The sequence below is a fragment of the Peromyscus maniculatus genome, chromosome 9 (genome assembly GCF_049852395.1).
Source record: "Peromyscus maniculatus bairdii isolate BWxNUB_F1_BW_parent chromosome 9, HU_Pman_BW_mat_3.1, whole genome shotgun sequence".
In the NCBI taxonomy this organism is placed as follows: Eukaryota; Metazoa; Chordata; class Mammalia; order Rodentia; family Cricetidae; genus Peromyscus; species Peromyscus maniculatus.
The window spans coordinates 118,341,250-118,365,687 of NC_134860.1; the positions used below are offsets into that span (position 1 = coordinate 118,341,250).

At 43.9% G+C, this 24,438-nt stretch overlaps 1 protein-coding gene across 4 annotated transcripts in view; it reads left to right on the forward strand.

The window, feature by feature from the left end:
* Ipo5 (importin 5) overlaps positions 1-24,438 on the forward strand; it is a 50,240-nt gene that overhangs the window by 18,871 nt on the left and 6,931 nt on the right. For all 4 annotated transcript variants that reach the window (XM_076545571.1, XM_076545572.1, XM_076545574.1 and 1 more), the window contains exons 6-21: positions 338-530; positions 2,324-2,426; positions 3,315-3,411; positions 3,794-3,898; positions 9,045-9,167; positions 9,251-9,371; positions 11,510-11,597; positions 13,513-13,619; positions 16,678-16,802; positions 16,889-16,978; positions 17,051-17,224; positions 18,892-19,110; positions 20,786-20,869; positions 22,997-23,129; positions 23,214-23,335; positions 23,701-23,797. In XM_076545571.1, coding sequence (XP_076401686.1) covers positions 338-530; positions 2,324-2,426; positions 3,315-3,411; positions 3,794-3,898; positions 9,045-9,167; positions 9,251-9,371; positions 11,510-11,597; positions 13,513-13,619; positions 16,678-16,802; positions 16,889-16,978; positions 17,051-17,224; positions 18,892-19,110; positions 20,786-20,869; positions 22,997-23,129; positions 23,214-23,335; positions 23,701-23,797 — 1,981 coding nt within the window. The remainder of the gene's footprint in view (positions 1-337; positions 531-2,323; positions 2,427-3,314; positions 3,412-3,793; positions 3,899-9,044; positions 9,168-9,250; positions 9,372-11,509; positions 11,598-13,512; positions 13,620-16,677; positions 16,803-16,888; positions 16,979-17,050; positions 17,225-18,891; positions 19,111-20,785; positions 20,870-22,996; positions 23,130-23,213; positions 23,336-23,700; positions 23,798-24,438) is intronic.

Below are 24,438 nucleotides of genomic sequence, written 5' to 3' on the forward strand. Positions count from 1 at the left end.
TAAATGAAGAAGGGCAGCTACGTGATGAGAATAGTCCAAACTGAGCAGAAGGTTAGGTAGGAAAGGTTTCTGCCGCAGAGCAAAGCCAGGTGGGCAGGTGCTGAACGGTCCTCAGAGTGTCAGGGCAAGATGTTCCATTGGATTCTCCAGTGTTGGTTTCTTACCTGTGCTTTCTAGAGAGGCTATTGTGACTGTTCAGGAGTTACATGTTTCTGAAAACTAAAGGGTGCTTTGAAATGAGTGTAAAAGTAGGGCAGTGAGACCTGTCAATGGCAGAGGGTTGGAAATGTTTCCTCTGGTAAGTCATGAGGTTAATAACAGTGTTATCTATTTATAGGCTAGACAAATGGCCGCCGTTCTCCTGAGACGTCTTTTGTCCTCTGCATTCGATGAAGTCTACCCAACTCTTCCATCCGATGTCCAGACTGCCATCAAGAGTGAACTGCTAATGATTATTCAGATGGAAACGCAATCCAGCATGAGGAAGAAAATTTGTGACATTGCTGCGGAACTGGCCAGGAATCTAATTGGTGTGTGCACAGTGGGGGAGGCTGCGCCTGTTGCTGCGTTTGATAGTTTGCGTGGATTTTGAGACAGCCTTGACTAATCTTAAGTTGTCCTAGACCTCCCTGTGGCTCAGGTTGACCCGGAAGGCACGATGCCCTGTCCCTTCTGCCCGCTGGGTAGCAAGTGTGCACTAACATGCCTGGCCCTTTTCTTCTCCTTCCACCTTTTGAGTCAGGCTCTGTGGAGGCCAGCAGACCTCACTCACAGGAGTCCTCCCCCAGCTTCTGAGTGCTGAGGGAGCAGGCGAGAGTCTCCATGCCCAGCTTTACTGGTCCTTTTTATTTCCCCCAAACTGGAATAGTTTAGAATATTTATAGATGCCAAAGAACTGTTCATTCTTCCAAAATGATTATGATTATAGAGTCTACATTTAAAGTCAAAAATTACAGATGTTTATGTAATCTAATTCTAATACTTTTAACAATTGCCATTCAAAGTGCCAATGTAGACTCGGTGTTTTTGTGACTCAGGGTCTCCTACAGCACAAGCTTGCTTTGAACTTGCTAACTGCCTCTATATCCCAGGTGCTGGGATTGCAGGCATGTGTTACTGTGCCGATAATTTAAGGATTTTTTTTTCTTTCCTGAGTTGGGAACACAACCTCATACATGCCAGACAATCATTCTACTACTGAGCTACAACTAAAGCCCCCGAAAGCTTGAAAAGTGTGAGGTGGGGGTATTGTCACCCTTAGGGTGGTGTTTTGTTGGCCGGGTGTGACTCAGTGGTGAGTACTTGACTAGCATGCTCAAGGCTTAGGGTTTAATGCCTGAACCACAAATGGAAGTAAGGAGCAAGAGCTTGGTTCTGTCTTTAACGTCCAACTTTTTAAATTTAAAGGTAATGGGGGGATAGAAAGAGAATAATAGTAAAGAGAGAGAAGACAAAAACAGGACTCACTGTGGTGCCTGGGCGGGCCTCACTTGTAGACAGTTACTTATGCCAGTGTGAGCAGTGGGTCTCCTGAGGAGCACGGTACCTTGTATATCTCCTCTTACATGTCCAGGCTAGCCTTTACCATGGGGCCGTCCTTCTCCTTCAGCCTCCTGCGTGCTGGGATTGCAGATTGGCTGGAGTCCATTCTTTGCTAAGTTGTTCCCCCATTTGCAGTACTAAGGGTTGAATATAAAGCCTCATACATGCTAGGCCACTGAGGGCCGCTAGGCAAAGACTACTTACCACTATCCCTAAGCTGGCCTTGAACGTGTAGTTTTCCTGTCCCAGCCTCCTGAGGAATTAGGATTTTAGGCCTGCACCACCAGGTCTGGCTTAAAATTCATGTTTTTCAGTCTTGTTAAGTGAACGTGGATGGTACCTGATAGATAGCACTTAGGCTGCACAGTACCTGCAGTCTACTGCAGTGACAGAGGACAAGGCCAGTCTGGGACTAGACAGTGAGACTCGGCCTGAGAAAACTAATGTGGGTCCTGGGGTTCCTGGTGTTTTCTCCAGTTTGAAAGTGATAATTACATTGATTTCAAGTTTGGCTCTGCCTAACAGCATGCTTGCATGCGTGCGTGCACATATGACCAACTGCTTATGCAAATGAGCTGCCTCTACAGCCCGAGCATAAGCAGTGCTCTCTGCAGCAGAAGCTGCAGGTGCACACTTGTGCTCTTCAGCCTGCAGTGCTGCCATGCTTGGGAGACTGCATGGAGTCTGCAGCGCAGCTGGCATTTGCGCTGTATGTACTTTGATTCACACATAGTATTCTGAAGTTTGGTTGCACGCTTCATGCCTGGACTTTGTATTGTAGATGAGGACGGCAACAACCAGTGGCCCGAAGGTTTGAAGTTCCTCTTTGACTCAGTCAGCTCACAAAACATGGGACTCCGGGAAGCCGCCCTTCACATATTTTGGTATATAACCTCTTCTAATATTCTGAAGACTGGTCATTAACACCTAAAACATTTTAGCTGATTGTTTTAGCCCACAGCTTTGAGAGTTAAAATCATTAAAGTTTTGTATTTGTTTTAGAAATGGGTTTGAAAGAAAAAATGGCTGCACATTTCACACTTGCAATTTTGTGTGTGTTTCTGACAATTCTGGAATTTTCCCACTCATTTATTTGGACACAGGACCAACCTGTAAATTCAGGAAAACCACTTTGGTGGTGATATTTTAAAGATGGGGATGCTATGGGAAGTGTTTTCTGGGTCTTTTGTGGTCCTGTTTTAGAATATTTGGATGAGCTTCTGTGTGTTTAGGAGCAGTGATTGGAGCTCAGCGTTCTGACTGTTTCCTGTTCCATGTTGTCTGCTGTGGTTAAAATATCCTGTTTATAACCTTGCAAGTTGTAAGCAGTATATAACGGTTTTTAGACACCATATCCCTGCTGTAGTTGTCAAATTGACCTTATCCAGATTCAGTAAAAATATGTTTCATTTAGTTGTTTTCCAATGCAATGTAGAACAGCTTGACTGCCCTGCATCACCAGGACTGGAAAGAGGTGGTCAGAGAGTCTGGGGACTAGAGGTCTGGCTCTGCTGGTCCCATCCTACACATCAGAGCATCTTGTGGCGGAGGCGGGTGAAAGGATAAAAGCACGGGCCTGGAGTGGCTATTGAGTGTCTCTGTGCAGCCTCAGTTGCCACGTTGTTGACCTTTACTCGGTGCCGAGAGAAGGCCACCTAGAGCGTGTGCTGGGTGTACTCTCAAGGACTGACGAATATGGTTTAATCAGGCTTAGTCCACACTTTGCAAAGATATGGTATAGTTTTAAAGGACTTTGTTGAATCATTTTTTAGGAACTTTCCTGGAATTTTTGGGAACCAACAACAGCACTATTTGGACGTCATCAAACGGATGTTAGTTCAGTGTATGCAAGATCAAGAACATCCTTCGGTAAGGAATTTCACTTCCACTAATATAATATTACCACCGACTTCAAGTCTAACCTGTGAACTGAGTTAATGAAGTAAAAGGCTATTTTTACTTTGCTTTCCTTTTCTTTTTCTTTTTTTCAGTTTTATTCCTGTAGGTATGTGAGTGTTGGCATGCTCACCCCAACAAGAAGGGGGCAGCTTTCAGGAGTCGATTTTCCCCTTCAGCCTTTATGTGGGTGCTGGGGATCAGGCCTGTGCTGCAAGCACTGTTACCTCCTTAACCATCTTGCCAACACCTCTCCCCCATTTTTGCTTTTATACCTTAAAATATAAATGCCGGAGGGAGTCACTGTTGAAGGATCAACGTTCTCACGTGTGACCTCATACCACCTCCCTTTTAGATCCGGACGTTGTCTGCCAGAGCTACAGCCGCCTTTATACTTGCCAACGAGCATAATGTTGCTCTCTTCAAACACTTTGCAGACTTGCTACCTGGATTCTTACAGGTAAGAAAACACCTTTGAATAGACAGTCCTACCTCATGTTGGTTTCCAAGAGATTAAATTTTTATCAGTTGTATAGTTTGTTGCTTCACTTATTCAGTCAGTGTTTATTGCCTCTAAGTGCTGGTATTAGCAACACAGTAGTGAGCATGGAGATATGTGCCCATTGAGCCTATATTTACTGCCCTTGAAAGGGCGTCTGATGTGTGGGCATTAGAAGACAAATGGGAAAATTCATTTTATCTTTCCATTCTGTGAGTCCCAGGGATTGAACTCAGATTGTCAGTTTTGGCTGCAGTCCCCTTTACCTGCTGAGCCATTTCTCTGGCCCCTTGATTTTTTTTTTTTGGAGACAGGGCCTAATAGCCTCGCTTTGCCTCAAACTCAAAATCCTGAGTGCTGTTGAAAGACTGGGGAAATTTTTACTGATTGTTCTTTAGGGTTTTTATGGTTTTGTTTTTTGAGGGAAGATCCAAGGTAGCCTCTAACTTCTAACTTGCTATGTAGTCAAGGATGACTTTGAACTTCTGATCCTTCTCCTGACTCTACCTAAGTCCGGGATTTTACATCAGTTTCATGAGCTGTTGAGAATGGAATACAGGGCTCCCTGCATACTAGGCAAACACTAGTTAGCTACATCTCCAGCCCTAAAAGGCTTCATAGTTAAAAGATTTTTCTGTTGTAGAAGTAATATAAGCACTTCTTATTAAATGACCAAATACCTATGAGGTTCAAGTTCCCTTATACAAGGAGAAACTAAAGAAACTAAACCTTTTGCAAGAGTACGGTCCTAAGAAGTGAGAGAATTAGCCGGGCGGTGGTGGCGCACGCCTTTAATCCCAGCACTTGGGAGGCAGAGGCAGGCGGATCTCTGTGAGTTCGAGGCCAGTCTGGTCTACAGAGTGAGTTCCAGGAAAGGCGCAAAGCTACACAGAGACACCCTGTCTCGAAAAAAAAAAAAAAAAAAAAAAAAAAAAAAAGAAAAAAAAAAGTGAGAGAATTAACAGGACTACAGAGTGTACAGAGTGTTGTTCACTCGGCCACAAATCATAAACTGTTAAGTTCATGATTAGTTTGCGTTATTAGCTCCCAATGACAAGTTAATATTCTAAGGCTGCCTCCTGCCTTAGTCACAAATCAAAGATTGGTTTGGGTACTGCAGTGATACTCAGTCTTGTTCAACACCAAACACCTGTATTGTGGCAAATAGGTGTTTGCCACAATAGGTCTCTAAAATGAAATTGCATGTGGCACAACTCAGTTGTGCAAGTACATTTCTTAAATGCTAGTATATGTGCCTATACTAAGTATGAAGAAGAAATAAAACGCAGTGCTTTTCTACAAGCAAGTGCTTAGGTACTACTACCCTAGAAGACTTATCATACAAAACGGCCTGTGATTGGTGCACATAGCAAAAACTGGACAGATTAAAGACAGCATTGAAAAATCAAGCACCACTTTGCTTTTACTGTTGGTAAGATTTCCTGACGTGAGGCCTGGGCAGATGGCTCAGTTTGGATCCTAGCACCACAGTGGCAGAGACAAGGTGGAACCAGACAATGGCTCACTGAACAGCCATTCTAGCTCAAAGGCAAGCTTCAGGTTCAATGAGAAATGCTGTCCTAAAAATTAAGGTGAGAAGTTATAAGGGAAGATGCCTGGTGTTGGCCTCTGGCCTCCATAGATGTGAGCATGTGTATATCGTACTCCATGCAGACACCAAAGTCCTTTACATTAAAATGTTGCTGAATTTGCATATGACTTGTGTATTCTGATGGACTTGAAATCTTCTGTATTGCTGCTTCTAATACCTAGCAAGAAGCAAGTGCTGTGTGTATAATAAAAAGTTGTATTCTTTGGGAAACAGTGGTGCGAAGACTGGGCTGGGTGAGGTAACCCACTTGTACATCTCAGCACTTGGGAGGCAGAGGCAGTAGGAGCTCTGAGCTCAGGCCAGCCAGAGTTAAAATAGTGAGACAAAGTTTGTGCATGTTCACTGCATACACAGTTTTCCCTGTATTTGTGGTTGTAAGTGGTTCAACCTGTGGATACAACTAAAGCTAAAAATAAGTTGCTAGATTCTAGGCTCAGATTATATGATTTCCCATTTTTAGAAATAGTTGATCATGGGAGCTCTATGAAGAGAAAGTCTTATGATTCCCTCACAAACCTTTTGTTTTGTTTTGTTTTTTTCCAAGACAGGGTTTCCTGTGTTTTGATGCCTGTCCTGGATCTCACTCTGTAGACCAGTCTGACCTCAAACTCAGAGATCTGCCTGGCTCTGCCTCCCGAGTGGTGGGATTAAAGCCATGTGCCACCATCACCAGGACTCTCCCTCATAAACCTTTGAGGCCCAGAGGCAGTGTGTCTCTGTCCTTGACCTTTTTTGACCTTAGTCACATGGCAAACAAGAACTGTCTGCTAGAGGAAATTCACTCTGGTTGAGGACCACTGGATTGGGATTTGGAGAAGCTGAACTTTAAGGTTTCCACGTGACAAAAAGTTCCTAACTGGATTTAGTGACTTTTCCTCCCACGTTGTCACATTGAACGTACTTTAGGTTAGTGACAAAACTTTAGGTGTAGCCAGGCAGTGGGAGTGCACGCCTTTAATCCCACACTAGAGAGCTATGCGATCTCTGTGAGTTCAAGGTTCAAGGCCAACCTGGTCTACAGAGTGAGATCCAGGACAGGCACCAAAATTACACAGAAACCCTGTCTCTCGAAAAACCAAAAAAAGGAAAAAAAAACTTTAGGGTGTAACATGCTGTTTTTTTTTTTTTTTTTTTTTTTTTGGTTTTTCGAGACAGGGTTTCTCTGTATAGCTTTGCGCCTTTCCTGGGACTCACTTGGTAGCCCAGGCTGGCCTCGAACTCACAGAGATCCGCCTGGCTGTGCTGGGATTAAAGGCGTGCGCCACCACCGCCCAGCTAATGCTGTTTTTTTTTTTTGTTGTTGTTGTTGTTTGTTTGTTTTTTTTGTTATCTGAAATTTCAAGTTACCTCTTGAGCCTGTGGATTTAAAGTAAGTTAGAATTCACCAGAAATTAATCGTAGATAGAAAATACATGCATTTGAATGATTTGCACAGTGACCAAACTTCAACTAGAAATCAAATGGTAATGTTGGGTACCTTCTTTCCTATATTGTTACTGGCGTCTGTCTCTGTGTGTATACACACCACGAGTGTGGAGGTCAAATATAGCTTATGAGAATTGCTTCTCTCCTTCCAATTGTCAGACGGGGCAGCAGACATCTTTCTCCACTGAGACATATCTCCGGCCTGGGTACTTCAAGTGTATCATAGAAACTAGCTTTCATTGTGTATATGAAAAAGACTAAGACATGGGGTAAGGAAAGGACAGCCTGGAGGGTTCTGTCTGGTTTTAAAAAAGAATTAGATGGCAGCCTTCAGTTTTATTGTGGTTTTGTGTTGTCACTGATTTTACTTTTAGCTTAGCTTGATGTAGATACTCATGGTTGCAGTGTGAGGTTTCAGTACATGAACACAGAGTAGTTGGTAAACCTGTTGGTCAGTTATTACTTCTTTGTATTAGGAATGTTGAAAATTCTTCCTGCCAGCTATTTTGAAATAGCGATGCCATCAATTGGTTGTTGACAACTAGTTTCCCTACCATCCTGTAGAGCACTGGAAGTTAAGTCTTCTGTCCAATGATAGACACTGCCCATTAGCCCTTGCCCCGTCCATCTCCTAGACAGCTGTCAGGCTCCGACAAGCACTCCTCTAGTCCACGCTTCTCGTAGAAGTGAGAAGGGCCTGTTCTCATTTTGTCGATTCTATTTACTGTTTTTAGACGAAGGTCCCTCTGCGTGCATGCCTGTGTGCCTTTGTAAATAAAAGGATAGCTTAAGAGAATTGCTTCTCTCCTTCCATCATGTGGGTCCCATTACATAGCCCTGGCTGGCCTATAACCCTCCACATCAGCAGTTCTCAACCTTCCTAATGCAGCGACATTTTAATACAGCTCCTCATGTTGTAGTGACCTCCAGCTATAAAATTATTTCCATTGCTATTTCATAATTTTGCTACTGTTATGAATCTTAATGTAGATATTTTGGAGATAGCAGTTTGCCAGAGGTTTGCTACCCCAGGTTGAGAGCCACCGCTCTACATAGACCAGGCTGTGTTGCAACTCACAGAGATCCTCCTGCTCCTGCTTCTTCTTGACTGTTGTGACTAAAACCTGGTTTAAGATTTATTTCACTTTCTTTGCATGCACGTGCTCACAGAGAGGAGAGGAGAGGATGTCAGATTCCTTTGCGGCGGTGAAGTCACACACAGTGTTTGTGACTGCCAGTGTAGGTGCCAGGATTCAAGCTCTAGTCCTGATGATTGAACAGCGTGTGCCTTTAATCACGGAGCCACTTCTCCAGCCCTCACTGTTAACTGTATTCAGGTCCATTCCTGTTGCTGAAATGACGGTCTCGGGTTTTTGGCTGTATGGTAACTTCGCATCTTAGTTATTGAGTAGGCTGCAGTAAATGTAGTACAGCTATCCCTTCTACATGCTGACTCTGTTGGGGGTGGTATTGGTATATTGCAGGGAACATTCTAAGGGGTCGTTTGTTGGTTTTGGAAGATAAGGTCTCTCGTCACTGATGCTGGCCCTGAACTCTTAATCCTCCTGCCTCTATCTCCTGTGTGCTGGGATTATAGGCCTTGCCTTAATCACATACTGATTTTTAATTTCTTTACGTGTGTGTGTGTGTGTGTGTGTGTGTGTGTGTGTGTGTGTCACACACACAGTGATAGGGTGACTAGACTATAAGGGTAGCGCTAGTATTCTAGGTTTTTGGTTTTGTGTTTTGAGAACTCCATACAGGTTTTCAGTTTGTCTCACTTGCTCTTCACAGGTCCTAGCCAGTGTTCGTTGTTGTTAGGCCAGTTTTCCACAGTCAGGATGTTGTTTCATTGTGGTTTTGGTTTGCTTTTCCCATGACTTGGGCTTAAGTCTATTTTGTGTGTGTGTGAAGATACCCTTTAGACTCTGGGTAGAACATTTGTATTTGCCTAATTGCATTAGTCAAATATTTAGTGCTTCTTATGAATGTTTTGGCTAATGAGGCATCTCATCATCACAAGGTGAGTCTTGAGCATACACCATTTGTTTTCTGTTTTATCATTTGCAGGCTGTCAATGACTCATGCTACCAGAATGATGATTCGGTCCTAAAATCTCTTGTTGAGATTGCGGATACTGTTCCAAAGTATTTGCGCCCTCACTTAGAAGCAACTCTACAGCTAAGTCTAAAGGCAAGTTAAATCCCTCAGTAAATGTTCTCTTTGGCTCGAGTAATCGTCTAAATTACTGAATGTACACAAATTTGTCTTTGTAGTTGTGTGGAGACACTAACCTCAATAATATGCAGCGCCAACTTGCCCTCGAAGTGATTGTGACCCTGTCTGAGACTGCAGCTGCGATGTTAAGAAAGCATACCAATATTGTTGCACAGACTAGTAAGTCAGAACTCTTCAGATACTTGTAATGTGGCAAAAATGTTGAGTAAATGTGCTAGGGTTTGTGTGGTTTCTCAGATTTATTCAGAATAGTAGATGGGTCTGAGGAGTATGTCTGTACATGTTTACATGAACCCAGTGTTGTGGATCTGCTTTTAGGACATCAAAGATCTCTGAAACCTGGTATTAGAATTAAAATTGGCATTCTTAAATCATCCATAGTTCATAAAGTGAACATCAATGAGTAGCATGGCTATGGTCATGTGATCAGGACCCCAGCGCACTGATCAGGGAGGGCTACCTGCGCCCCCCCCCCACAGCCTCACATGAGAGGATCAGGGAGGGCTACCTGCGCCCCCCCCCCCACAGCCTCACATGAGAGGATCAGGGAGGGCTACCTGCGCCCCCCCCCCCCACAGCCTCACATGAGAGGCCCGCATGACTATAGTTATGATGTGGATATACTTTGGCTTAGGGGGCCAACCTAGCCCTTTCTTCATAAAGCAATAGGTATTTGAGCTAGAGTGAATGCACCTCAGACATTTTGTAGTTTCTACATTGTGTGATGAATTTTAAAAACTTTAAAGGCAGGAATAAGAAAAGGATCTCCATCTCAGTATTTCTATTGACAATTCCGACAAAGCATGACAATAACATACTGAGGATTTGTTACATGATATTAGAATTGACCTAAGGTCACTAACCATGAGAACAGTAAAAATGATTAGAAATAATGTATAAGTAGATGAGAACCAGTCAAATACCATTTCAAGACTGACAGCTCTCAAGTCAATCTAAACACAGCACTATTTCGGTCAAAATTCTAATAGCTGTTCCTAGTAGACTTGATCTAAAATTCCTGTGAAGGAACACAGTCCTGAGCAGCCAGAATGGTTTAGATGAATATAATGCTGAGAATGTGGGCACTGAGTAGGTGGAAGGAGCCAGAGCATATGGCTCACATGGAAACAAATCTGACCTGGGGCATAATTCATTGGAGGTATTAGGACAACTGTTTATTTTTGTAGAAGAAAAATCCCAACCCCAGATATGTTAAAAAAAAAATAATAATTTAGAGTTGATGAAAGACCCAAATATAGATAGGTTTTATAAGTAAAGGTTTAATGAGGAAAAATTTTAAGATTTAGTTTCAAGCCAGAAATATAGACATTGCTATATTTGCAAATACTAAAACAGAATGTTTTGATCAACCATATGTTAAAATACAAGGTTCAAGCTGGGCGGTGGCGGCGCATACCTTTAATCCCAGTACTCGGGAGGCAGAGGCAGGCAGATCTCTGTGAGTTCGAGGCCAGCCTGGTCTACAAAGTGAGATCCAGAACAGCCAGGGCTACACAGAGAAACCCTGTCTTGAAAAACAAAATAAACAAAACAAAAAAGACAAGGTTCAAACTAGCAGGATATATTGCAGGCCAACCTGCGCTACCTGAGTCTCAGTATCAATAGAACCATAAGCTAAACAAAAAAAAAAAGAAAAAGAAGAAGCTTTGATATCTAGAAATGGAATTCATAAGACAGGATTCTGGCTTAGCATTGCTAAGTTGCAATAAAAATGAGAACGATTATGATGTGTCGGTACCGAGTGATGACGCAAAGGCGGAGAGCCAGGAGGACAGGCCTCGCCGCTTCCAAGTGTGACTGGGGAAGTGTGGGGGAGGGTTTGCTGGTCATCCTTACAGCTCCTTTAAGGGAAGGACAAACCACAGACGGGGGTGCATGCAGTTAGTTGTTCCGTATGCATGGGAGTGGTTCACAGAACTCAAGACATAGCCCATTCACAGGTGCTCCAGCCCACTACTGAACGGCTGGTAGTGTGTGTAGACCTGTTGATGTCCTGTTACGTAAGACGCTACCTCCTTCCACAGTGTGTGGGTTCCAGGGTAACTCAGCTTGTCAGGGTTACATGGCAAGTGCCATTCCTCACTGAGCCGTCTTGCTAGCCCATCACGAGTGTTCCGGACTGAGCTTGCTTAGAAGCAAGGATGGCAAACCTGTGGGTATAGAGGGCTGGCTGGAAATGTGCTCTCTGGAGGAGAAAGTCAGTCTCGCTTAAACAAAACAAAATAGTATTGATGAAATAAGTTCAGTCTTGAGGTATTAATCATTCTTGACTTTAGTTCCTCAGATGTTGGCGATGATGGTGGATCTAGAAGAAGACGAGGACTGGGCCAATGCTGATGAGCTGGAAGATGACGACTTCGATAGGTAACGATCCAAACCTTGGTTGGAGGACGGAAGCCTGTTTGGAGGAGGAGGAGGAGGGTCAGAGTGAGATTCGGGGCTGAGGGCAGCCCAGCTCTCCCTCACAGCAATGTCTCCGTGAACTGAAGTTAAAATTGGCCTTTCTGTTAGATGCATTTCTCTATTACATAGATATTTCATTTTTCCTGTATAATTTGTGTTAGTAAAATTTACATTTTTAGCCAGCACTGGTGGCACACGCCTTTAATCCCAGCACTTGGGAGGCAGAGGCAGGCGGATCTCTGTGAGTTTGAGGCCAGCCTGGTCTACAGAGTGAGTTCAGGAAAGGCGCAAAGCTACACAGAGAAACCCTGTCTCGAAGAATTTAAAAAAAAAAAAATTACATTTTTAATGAATATTCCTAAAACTAGTAAACAGAAGTACAAAAAAAAAAACCTGTATTTTTTATTTATTTATTTTATTGTGGGTTGTTTTGTTTTTCGAGACAGGGTTTCTCTGTGTAGCTTTGCGCCTTTCCTGGAGCTCACTTGGTAGACCAGGCTGGCCTCGAACTCACAGAGATCCGCCTGCCTCTGCCTCCCGAGTGCTGGGATTAAAGGCATGTGCCACCACCGCCCGGCTTTATTGTGTTTTTTTTTTAAACCTGTATTTTTTAATCAGAAAATACTCATGGCAACAGAAGTGTTATTAGTCTGGGCTTTTCTTCAAGAATTAAGTTTAAGTGTGTGTGTGTGTGTGTGTGTGTGTGTGTGTGTGTGTGTGTGTGTGTGTGTGTGTGTGTGTGTGTCCGTCCACAGCCAACTCCCAAATCACGAGCAGAGACTTACTAATTTTGAATGCTTGGTCCAGGTTAGGCACGTTTCTGGCTAGCTCTTTTAACTAAATTCACCTGTTTCTCTTTGGGGCTTTTTAACCTTTCTTCCCTTCTATAGATCTTACTTTCACTGCTTCTTGAGTCTGGCTGCTGGCCCCAGGCATCTCCCTCGTTCTCTCTTCCTCCTTCTCCCTCCTAGATTTCGAGCCTAGATTTCTTCTATTTATTCTCTCTGCCCGTCAGCCTCACCCATCCCTTTTCTGCCTAGCTTTTGGCTGTTCAGCTCTTCATTAGACCAATCAGGTGCCATAGGCAGGCTAGGTGAAACAGATGCAACAAATCTTTGCATAATTAAACAGATGCAGCACAAATAAATGTAACACATCTTTGCCTAGTTAAAATAATATTCTACAACATGTGTGTGCATGTATGTGCGTAAGTGGGTACACGCTCCTTAAAACATGGGATGCCCCATTCTTAGCACTCATGAGCTTTAGAGAGGAGCATCCCTCTGGTCTGTTAAGTGTTGTGCAGACTAGGAACATCCTGAGACCTCATCTCAAACACAGATGAGCTCACAGTGATGGAGTCCTGGTTGCTCTAATCTCTGTTTAGTCATTTGCTATCTGCCACAGGTGAGATGAATGTATTTCTAGGAAGAGAGATAAACATGGCTTTCCTCAGTAGTTGCTTTCACTTAATTCTTGAAAAATAGATCCAGACAGCAGGACAAAAAACGCTGGCAGACTGTTAATATACTGCTAGAGGTGTAGGTCGGCGTAGATGCTTGCTTGGTGTGCACACGCCTCAGCATCTATCCCTCATTTAGCACACAGGTTTTATTATTTTAATTTTTTTTTTTTTTCGACACAGGGTTTCTCTGTATAGCTTTGCACCTTTCCTGGGACTCACTTGGTAGCCCAGGCTGGCCTACACACAGTTTTTATTTACCTGAGTTTACCTAAAGGCTTTTTGGCTCATAACTTTACATACAAAGACTGAATTCTTCTCAGCTCTGGTCAAAGGACATGTTTAGAAATATTCTCTCTGTACTTTTGTTTTGCTCCCCTAACTGTGATGAACATTGTTTTCTTGTGTGTTTAGCAATGCGGTTGCTGGTGAGAGTGCCTTGGACCGGATGGCCTGTGGACTTGGTGGAAAGCTTGTTCTGCCAATGATCAAGGAACACATTATGCAAATGCTTCAAAACCGTAAGCTACTGGTGCTTCAGATCCTACAGTGGTGGATGTGACTGTTTAAAGCTAATCTGCTTGTTCATAGAATGCTTAACCTAGTTATAGTCTACTGATGAAATTCTGTTCAGTCTAAAGCTAAAGAGTATCTCTTCAGGAGCCAGGAATGGTCACAAACCTCTGTAACCCCAGCACTTGGGAGCCTGTTTAGGAAGGTCATAAGTTCATGCCAAATTAGACTGTATAGCATAAAGTTTTACCTCAATGCTGAAGGTTTTTTCTTTTTCTTCTTTAGAATTAGTATTATAACATAAGGGGAGAAATGATAAATCCTAAAAAAAAAAAAAACAAAAAAAACCCTTAAAGCCCCCATCCTCTATTCATCTGCTTAATGATGCGATCCTTTGCTTCTCCCCAACCCTATGCTTTTTTAAGCTGTGTGTTTAAATACGTACCTACTTGCACATTAACGCTGACAACTTGTATGTGGAGGTCTGTGGACAATTTGCAAGAAGTAGTTCTTTCCACCATGTGGGTCCTAGCTTGGAGCTCATGTTATCAGGCCTGGCACCTTTGATCTACTCAGCCATCTTGCTGGTTCCACCCTACACTGTTTTCTTTCTTTTTTTTTTTTTTTTAAATGTTTTAATTTATTTTGAGATAAGGTCTAGCTATATAGCCCTGGCTGGCCTGGAATTCAGAGATCTGTCTCCCTCTGCCTTCTGAAAATTAGGATGAAGAGAGTGTGCCACCATACCTGACCACACCGTCACAATATATTTAACCTGTGAGGGTTACTAGGGTGAATAAACTTAACTTTTGAATTTTTATTTTGAAAAAAGTGAAGCCCAGAGACGTGTAAAAAACTTTGCTAGCTGGATGTAGTAACACACTCATCATATATTCACGGAAATAACTGCATGTGTTTGAGTTAGGGTCTTACTGTGTTCTCTTAGCAAGCCTGGATCTTGCTAATAGACCAGGTTAGCTGACTTTGAACTTCGTGATCACCTGCCTCTGCCTCCCGGGTGCTGGAAGTAGAGGCTGCACCATCAGGCCTTGCAGAAATACTGTTACTGTAAAGAATAACTTCTCAAAGCACAAGGAGGGTCGCAAGAGTCACTGCATTTATGTGGGTAGTTTTAAGTACGTGAGGTGTGTTCTCATGGTCTTCAGTGTGTCTGTCTGGTCCAGAGGCTTCACACATCATAGTCTCCGGAGTGTCGTATTGTGTCCTTCAAAGGAGAGTAAAAGAGTATTATGAAAATAGTTCTGACCTCCCTAGTAAAACCCTTGAGAAAGGACTTTGGGGTTCCTGGGCACTGAAACGTCCTTACCATTACTTTACTATAATCTTAGGCGTTTATCTGCAGCTTACTTGTTCTGCAAAGAATTTGAAGCTACATAGCCTGGATTACTGAACTATAATAAACAGGAATAGTTAGTAATGGATCAGGGCTGTCTCCGGTAGAGAGCACTAGAAGTGCCAAAATGGGGAGGCAGTGCAACACTTAATGATCCAGAGAGATAATTATATTGTGTACCGCTTTTCTAAATAGTTTCTAAATAGGTTTTTGTTTTTATTTAAAAAATTACACTTAAAACTTAATTGTCAGGGTGATTATGTGTTGGAATGAATATGTGCCTCAACACACATGTAGGCACAGAGGACAACTTGGTGGATGGAAGTCTCTTCTTCCACCATGTGGGCTCAAGGGACTAGACTTAGGTCATTGGGCTTGGTGGCAGGCCACTACCTGGTGAGCCATCTTGTTGGACCTTCTTTGTATTTTTAAGATAGGTCTTTGTGTAGCTAAGGCTGGCTAGTTAAATTCCTGATACCCCCTGCCACTGCCTCCGGAATGCTGGGATTGAAGTTGTGAACCACAGTGCCCAGCTGCATTTTGTATTTAATAAACCCAATAAACAAATATATGGGGTCCACTAAAATAAACAGTGCTGAATTAATGTTCGCCAAAAAGCAGCTAGCCATTGTTTTTTTTTTTTTTTTTTAAATATTTTATTTCTTTATTATGTATACAGTGTTTTGCCTGTATATATGGCTGCAGGCCAGAAGAGGGCACCAGATCTCATTACAGATGGTTGTGAGCCACCATGTGGTTGCTGGGAATTGAACTCAGGACCTTTGGAAGAGCAAGCAGTGCTCTTAACCTCTGAGCCATCTCTCCAGCCCCACAGCTAGCCATTGTTAATGCTAGAATACAAATGAGGTTTATCCAATAAAAACTCATGGGAGAAGAGCATCTTCTCTTTGGCCTCTCCTTAAAGAACTGTGATTGTGGGCATCAGTAAGTCTCTGACCAGTGAACATGGTGGTCTGTGGCATGGAAGTCCCAGGATTTGTTGCTTGTGGTGAATCTTATGGGAAAAATTGTTTTGTATTTTGCATTTTTGTTTATTTGATCTCTGAGATGGAACCCAGAGCCTTTATATGGTAGGTAAGCACTCTACCACTGAGCAAATTATAGTCCCAACCCAGGAAAAGTCTTCCTTTTTTGGAAGAGAGAACTGTGTGCAATATTACTCTGAAAGTCAGACAGTGAAGCAGGGGTGAAGACCCACCTGTCGTCCCAGCATTAGCAGAGTGAAGGGGGTGATGGCAAGCTGGGTCCAGGCTGACATAGGCTAGACATCTAGCAGGGCTATGTCTGTTTGACATTTGTTCTAATGAGGCCCATCCCTGCTTAGTCTCTGAGGCCAAACAAGACTGGGCTCCAGGCTGGAGAGATGGCTCAGCAGTTAAGAACACCGACTGGGCTTCCAGAAGCCTGGGGTTCAATTCCTAGCACCCACATGTCAGCTAACAACTGTATGTAACTCTAAGACCCGACACCCTCACATAGACATACATGCAGGCAAAACACTAATGTACATAAAATAAGAATAAATCATTTAAAAAAAAAAAAAGACTGGGCTCTTTCAGGATAGTGTGGCCATAGGAAAGACTTTAATATTCTTTTCCAATTAAGAATCATTTTTACACTTGTGTCTACCAGAATTAGTATAAGAATGGGCATCTAATTATTGCTCTTTCGTGTTTAATTCTTTTTCACAGCTGACTGGAAATACCGGCATGCAGGATTAATGGCCTTATCTGCCATTGGTGAAGGATGCCACCAGCAGATGGAAGGAATTCTAAATGAGATTGTAAATTTTGTCTTGCTTTTCCTCCAGGATCCTGTAAGTACCAATAAATATTTTATAATCATTGTCTTAGTTTCATATGGAGTCTGTTGCCATTACTAACACAAGGGAACATGTTCCAGCACCCAAGAGTCCGGTATGCAGCCTGCAACGCTGTGGGTCAGATGGCTACAGATTTTGCACCTGGTTTTCAAAAGAAATTCCATGAGAAGGTATGCAACAAGTCCTCCGCTACCCTGTGAAGGGAGGGTGCACATCTCAAAACACTTGCTTTCATTCTCTAGGTGATTGCAGCGTTGCTTCAAACCATGGAAGACCAAGGCAACCAAAGGGTGCAGGCCCACGCAGCAGCTGCTCTCATTAACTTCACCGAAGACTGTCCCAAGTCACTGCTCATTCCGTACTTGGACAACCTGGTGAAGCACCTGCATTCCATTATGGTCCTCAAACTTCAGGAGGTAAGTCTCAAGATTGTCAGAGCCTCTGCGGAGGAGATGAGATTGGCTAGATGGGTAAGGCACGTCCAACAAGACTGTGGGACAGAGAAAGCTATTTAGGAGTAAGACACTCAGGCTTGATTAGAGGCGTGACAAGTATGAATCTGTGTGGATTATGGTGTCGGTAGGGGTGAGAAAACGTTGACTAACCAGAGTGCCAGAAATGGCCAACATTTGGAAAACAATACCTTTTTTTCTTTATTTATGATTTTCATTTGTTTTTGAGTCAGTGAGCCATTAAGTCCAGGATGGCCTTAAGTTTGTGTCTGTGGCCAACAATAATTTGGAGTTTCTGATCTTCCTGCGCCCACCTCCCAATTTCTGGGATTATAGGAGTTTGCCACCACAGTGGCCGATTATGGAGATAGCTACAGTTTCCGCTGCAGGGTGCAACATGGAAACAGCCGAGAGACTGCAACAGCATGCTGATCACACTGTTGGCTGTGAGAGGCATGCAGGAAGACTGAAAACTGTTTACTGTTGGGAAAACGAGGTGTATGCTAAAGAGCCAGAAATGGGAGCACAGGCTCGTAACGCCAGCACTTTGGAGACTGAAACAAGAAAATCACAGGTTCAAGGCCTTGACCCTGTCCCAAAGAAAGGAATGCTGAGCACAGGAAACAAAGGACTCGTTTTCTCTGTTGGACTCAGTCACACTGCCACACAAGTTGATACAGCTCACAGGTGACAAACCCATCATAGACGGCAGTGCGCGTAGCGCAGGCGACAGGTTAGAGAGCAAGGATGAGAAAGAGAATGAGGGCCTCAGAGCCTTAGCAAAAGGAGATTAAAACAACGGCCTAAGCATTCAGTGTCAGAGTACTGCAGGCCGATATGAAGATGGAAGTATTTTTATTTTCTGAAGAAAGATGAAGACATATTGAGGATGAACAAGCTGTTGCTGAAATCCATAATAAATAGATCCAACATGGCGTTGCAAGTGAGTTTGGATAGAGAACTTGAGCGCGAAGAGGATCCATCTTGTCAGTCCCCAGAGGGCCCCATGTGTGGAGTGTAAAGACTCGGCTGGGGAGTTGGTTAAGACGTCCTGGGAAGAGAATAGAGTTGAGAGGTGTTGGGGTAGCCTAGGAGAAAGGCTGTTGCCATTGACAAGGGAAATGAAGGCCCTCTAGAGCACTGACCTGATATCAATAAAGAATGCTGTAGAATATTGCCAATAGGCAGGGTGAACTCTACTCGTTAGGTCTCTGGTGCAAGCAAAGGGTCTTTATTTTTCTTTAAGAAAGAGAAACATGGAAGAGGAAAGCCGAGTTCCCCAGAGGGATCATCCCAGGAGGGTTGGATCAGAAAAATGAAGGAATGGGTCTGGCTCACAGCTCTAGGAAGGAGGATTGGGGGTGTGAAGTCAGCCTTGGCTACACAGTGACTTGGGGTATAGCCTAAGCTGCTGTCTCCAAGTAGGGGTGGTGTATTCAGTCACAAAAGGGACTTTTCTCAGTGACACAATAGGACAGCATAAAATAGAATATTTATTTAAATCAGTGAGCAAAAGGTAAGCTTTTGTGTCTGAGATAGAGCAGGGCTGTGTACTTCTGACTTGTGGAAGGGAGGAGGGGCTGAGAGATTCATTAGGTACTGAAATGATTTCTGTCATGTCTTCCTTCCAGCTGATTCAGAAAGGCACCAAGTTAGTTTTGGAACAAGTTGTGACATCCATTGCATCAGTTGCAGATACTGCAGAAGAAAAATTTGTCCCCTACTATGACTTATTTATGCCGTCACTGAAGCACATTGTTGAGAATGCTGTCCAGAAGGAGCTGAGGCTTCTGAGGGGGAAGACTATCGAGTGTATCAGCCTCATTGGTCTGGCGGTTGGGAAGGAAAAGGTAGGTGGTGTATGCTGTTGGATTGGCTTCCTGTAACTTGGCTACAGGGGCTTTGAGAGGTCACTGGAGGAGTTTTTTCTGGCTGCTAAATGGTCCTCTGAATGCTGATTTTTTTTTTTCCTTAATCTTCCCTTCACACATTCTGTTTTATATAGAAATACATAATTGCCTATGTTTTTCATTGTTACTATATTAGGGATTCTTGTTTATTGTTTGTTTGTTTTTTCAAGACAGAGTTTCTCTGTATAGCCCTGGCTGTCCTGGAACTCTGTAGATCAGGCTGGCCTCAAATTCAGAGCCTCCACCTGCCTCTCCTCCCAAGTGACGGCCGGAATGAAAGGTGTTTGCCACCACCGCCCAGCTCAATATTAAGGATTCTCCGTCCCTTTTCCCCTTCCACCATGCATCCTGTATCATGAAAGTTATCTGTAGTTCATACCCATATGGTTTGTTTCACTTAAATGTGTGCTTAGAAACAAGCTGGTTGCTTGGTGATCCAGAAGTAGCTATCATAAAGTGAGGCTTTGTGCGTTAGGCGTTTCCGAAAATAGGAAGACTCATTGGCCACTGTGCTTCTCCTCAGCCAATCCCTGTGTGGGGGCTGACCAGACTCGTCATCCTGCCTTAGTGCTGGGATATAGGCATGTCCCACCACATCAGCTTCTCATGTCCTTCTCATTCTGACCCTCGTCACTAGCAGCTTGAATCTTTGTCTTGCCATCTCAAAGCCCATGGCATTACTTACCTTTGAGTTGTTTCTCGGGGACTCAGCCAACCAGTGTTTTTCTCTCCTAGTCTGCATGTCTGGCTTTAAACCAGCTTTGAAATGCTGCCTGACTGGTTACAGTGGAGACTGCCAAGCTGTAGCCAGTGGAAGTCACACAAAGTCTTTGTACAGCGACTTCCGTAAAGCAGTCAAAATGTCCTCCCCAGATTTGAACTAACTTTAATTATTGAAATAACATCACCTGTAAACTAAATTTTAATGCCATTAGAAATTTCTTTTTTACCTTCAGTTGAAAGTAGGTTTTCAAGCCGGGCGGTGGTGGCGCACGCCTTTAATCCCAGCACTCGGGAGGCAGAGCCAGGCGGATCTCTGTGAGTTCAAGGCCAGCCTGGGCTACCAAGTGAGTCCCAGGAAAGGCGCAAAGCTACACAGAGAAACCCTGTCTCGAAAAACCAAAAAAAAAAAAAAAGAAAGAAAGAAAGAAAGAAAGAAAGTAGGTTTTCTTAGAAAGAGCGTTATGCTAGGCATACAATACAGGTAAGAATTTTTCTGAATAATTTTATCTGTGTGACTGATCCAAAAGGAAGATAGCAGATTTAAAAAGACACTTTTTTAACCTTTATTGGGAGGGTGGGGGAGTACTGCAGCATACAGTGAGGATTAGCTGAGTAACTTGGGAGTCAGTGCTCTCCTTTCATCATGTGGACCAGGAGGATTGAACCAGGTTATCAGCTTGGCTACAAGCTCCTGTACCTACAGAGCCATCTTGCTGGCCCTGGATAGAGGTTTGTTTGGGTGTTTTGGGTTTTGGGGGTGTGGGAGGGCAATAGTTACTGTTTGCCGTTTTATTATTACAGAAGAAGCAAAATTGGATAGCAAGAATAAGTGCATCTCTGATGGGATAGGCATTAATAATATGGATGGGTTTTTTTCCCCTATATCCTCTAGTTCATGCAAGATGCATCAGATGTGATGCAGCTATTGTTGAAGACCCAGACAGACTTCAATGATATGGAAGATGACGACCCTCAGGTAGGCAGTTTACTAGATGTGCCTTAGGGAATGTTGTTTTGTTTGTTTGTTGTTTTGCTTTATGTGGTGTGTGTGTGTGTGTGTGTGTGTGTGTGCGCGCGCGCGCACCTTGTGTATGCCTGTTGATGGTTGTGAGCCACCATGTGGGTGCTGAGAATCGAACCCAGGTCTTGTCCAAGAACAGCAAGTGCTCTTAACTGCTGAGCCCTGTATGCAGCCCATATGTTCTTAGTTTTAAAATGAGTGACAGCTTCAGGTTGATGCTCTTAGTTTAATCTCTTTCCTAAAGACACTGGTCCCAGGCTGTTCCTCTGGAACCAGGCTTTCCCAGTCCAGTGTCGGTTGCTCCTGCTTTCTCTGAGTCTCAGGTTTGTTGCTCTGGAGGGCTCTCTACTTGGCTGCTCTTGCCTTCTGGAGCAGCACCTTCAGTACTGTAGATTTCTCCTGTGGAGTTGGGACCAGATCTTCCTCAAAGGTTCATTTGTCAACTACCTAACTAGAGTGGGTTTTTTGGGCATCTCTTGGCCATTTGCCGTGGATTTGTTCCCCGTGTTGGAAGAGACACAGAAAACCAGCAGTCTCAGCCCTTCGTGCACATGTGGCACTCTGCACAGTCTCAGAGCCTTCTGTACATGTGTGGTCACTCCCCAGTCTCAGCCCTCGGTATGCATGTGGCTGCTCTCCACGCCCACTTCCATGAGCAGAAGGGACACCCCGTGCCTGCACATACCTGGCTTAGTTTAGTCTTGCTCTCCTCCTTTGGAAAGCTTTCTTGATGTTTTTCTCAGTGAGTGTTGACAACACCATAGTGGCCTGACCAGTGTTGATCCCACCGTGATGACGTCAACAAGGCATGGGATAACCTTCCGTGAGTTACTGTAATTATTTCATCACTCAGATGGAGAGCCCCATTGTGCAAAGGCAGGATACCCTGTGCTTTCCTTTCTTGGCTGAGTGGGAGCATGTAAACAAATACCATTTGTCCTTGTGTGGACGGGTCAGGGGCTGTGAGGAAGGCGGGAAGGACCATACGTAGAAATGGAGAGTGGCGCATAGAAAACAGTCACAGAGCATTTGTGGAGTGGAAGGACTTTACAAATACAATACAAATTAAACCACTTTGACACTTGGCTTTACCCCCAGGCAGAATGGCTGTTGTCAAGAAAGAATGACAGCATGCTAGATTATATTAACTTAGAGGACATGGGGAGTGGGGAGTCCGTATTCACTGGTGTTGGGGATGTTGGATGGTGCAGGCACTATGGGAGTCAGTGTGGAGCTTTCTTAACAGACTGAAGTCTGGCCAGGCTGTGGTGACACGCTAACCCAGCACTCAGGCAGAGGCAGGCGGATCTCGGAGTTCTGAGGCCAGCCTGGTCTACAGAGTGAGTTCTAGGACAGCCAGGGCCTCACAGTGAGACCCTGACTCGAAGGGGAAAAAAAAAAAAAAAAAAAAACCACCCTAAAAATAGTGCTACTATATCGCTGTCTGATGTGCTTACAGTCCTAGACATAAAGGGCTCCACGTGCTACCCTGGGTAGTTCGCATATCCATGTTGGTCACGTCTCCTGTCAACATAGCCAGGAGAAGTAGAATCAGCCTAGCCTGCATCAACACACAAGCGGATAATGAAAACGTGGGACATGTGCAAATAGGATTTTACTCAGTTAGGAAAAGAAAGCAGTTTCAGGAGAATGGGAAGGGCACACTCAGGGGCGGGAAGGACCAAGCAGAAGAAAGCATGGCATTGCTGTGATGACACTAAACATGGGTGGGGGGGTGGGTTCAATAGTGTTTGTGGGTGCTGTGCCAGGTAGTATATGTTCTTCCTCCAAAAGATCAAAAAGGCCTAAAAGTTGGCCTTTGTTTTCAACTAAGTGATACGGATGCTAGCAGAGAAGAACTTATAATTGCTGCATAGGGAAAACGTAGGAAAGCCTCACCTGCCAGCTCTGTCCCATTGTAGAGGTCACAGGTGCCTGAATGCTGATTTGGAACATTTTGAGTGACATTGGGAAATATGTAAACATGTCCATTGATAAATCTACGTTTCCTCAAGATGGGAAAACGGCTTTAACTGTCTTAGTTACCTGTTGTCTTATGGCCTGTTTGAAATTTTCCCCCAGATCTCTTACATGATCTCAGCATGGGCCAGAATGTGCAAAATCCTTGGGAAAGAATTCCAGCAGTACCTTCCCGTGGTTATGGGGCCGCTGATGAAGACCGCTTCAATCAAGCCTGAAGTCGCCCTTCTCGACAGTAAGTGCTTTACTGGGCACAGAAGCAGCGGCAGCACCACTGCTTTTTCTCTTCTTACACGTCTGTCTTCTTACCTGTTAACAGCCCAGGACATGGAGAACATGAGTGACGATGACGGTTGGGAATTTGTGAACCTCGGAGATCAGCAGAGTTTTGGTATTAAAACGGCAGGACTGGAAGAAAAGTCAACTGCTTGCCAGATGTTGGTATGATAATATCCTGTTACTAGGCTTTGGGATCAGATCTCCTTCCACCACACAATCCAGGGGGGATCTCTGCCATCAGCCTGCACAGCAAGCGCTGTTACCGGAGCCGTCACCAGCCTGGGTGACGTGTGCACATCAGAGTGTTTGCAGCAGAGGCTTTGGGAATGCAGGGTTTTATGGACTTTGTCTATTTGGGGCAAGTCTGTAGTAGGTGGCTGAGAATATCGTTGGATTAAATGAGCACAGATGTGCTTACGGCATTAGAAGAAAAGCTGAACTTGTCTGGTTTCAATTGTGTCAAGCGACATGGTCAGGGTTAACTTTTTGAAACCCTATAACGTGGACCTTGATTTCCTTTCTTTCAGGTTTGCTATGCTAAGGAATTAAAGGAAGGTTTTGTGGAATACACTGAACAGGTTGTCAAACTGATGGTCCCTCTGCTGAAATTTTATTTCCATGATGATATCCTTCAACGATTGAATACAAAACATGTCTGGATGTAGTAAAGCTGTAGTGTCTTGAGTTACCTGAATTGCTGTTCATTTGCTCTAACTTGGCTGTATGTTCTTGGCTCCTCGTGTGCCTTCATTTCTTGAAAAGCATGAAAGACAAAATGTTAACCATGCTATAGTCAGTCCTCTGTGACCTTACTAAGATTTGTACAGGCTGACATTTTATGAACAAATGTCCACAGTACTTGTTGGATACCCACTGATACATCTCTTTCTGAGAGAGACTCCTATAGTACTAATGTGCATAACACGTCTGAGGGACATCTTAGTAAATCTGCAGTAAATGTTTTCATCCTCAAGTTCTTGATAGACCTAATTAATACATGTGGGTATTTGTTCTTAATTCCCACACACATTGTTCCATAAAGTAGGTAAAAGAAAACCAGACCAACCTCTGTTCCTCAGACAGTATGATGTCATCAGTGTCCTTAGAGAGAGAGCTATGCCAGCAGATTCCTGGTGAGCCACACCAGAGGAAGCAGTGTGTGTGTGCGCATTACCCAAAGGAGGCCAGAAGGTGGCATCAGACCCCCTAGAACTGGAGTCAACAAATGGTGTGAGCCACCATGTGGGTACTGAGAATCAAACCTG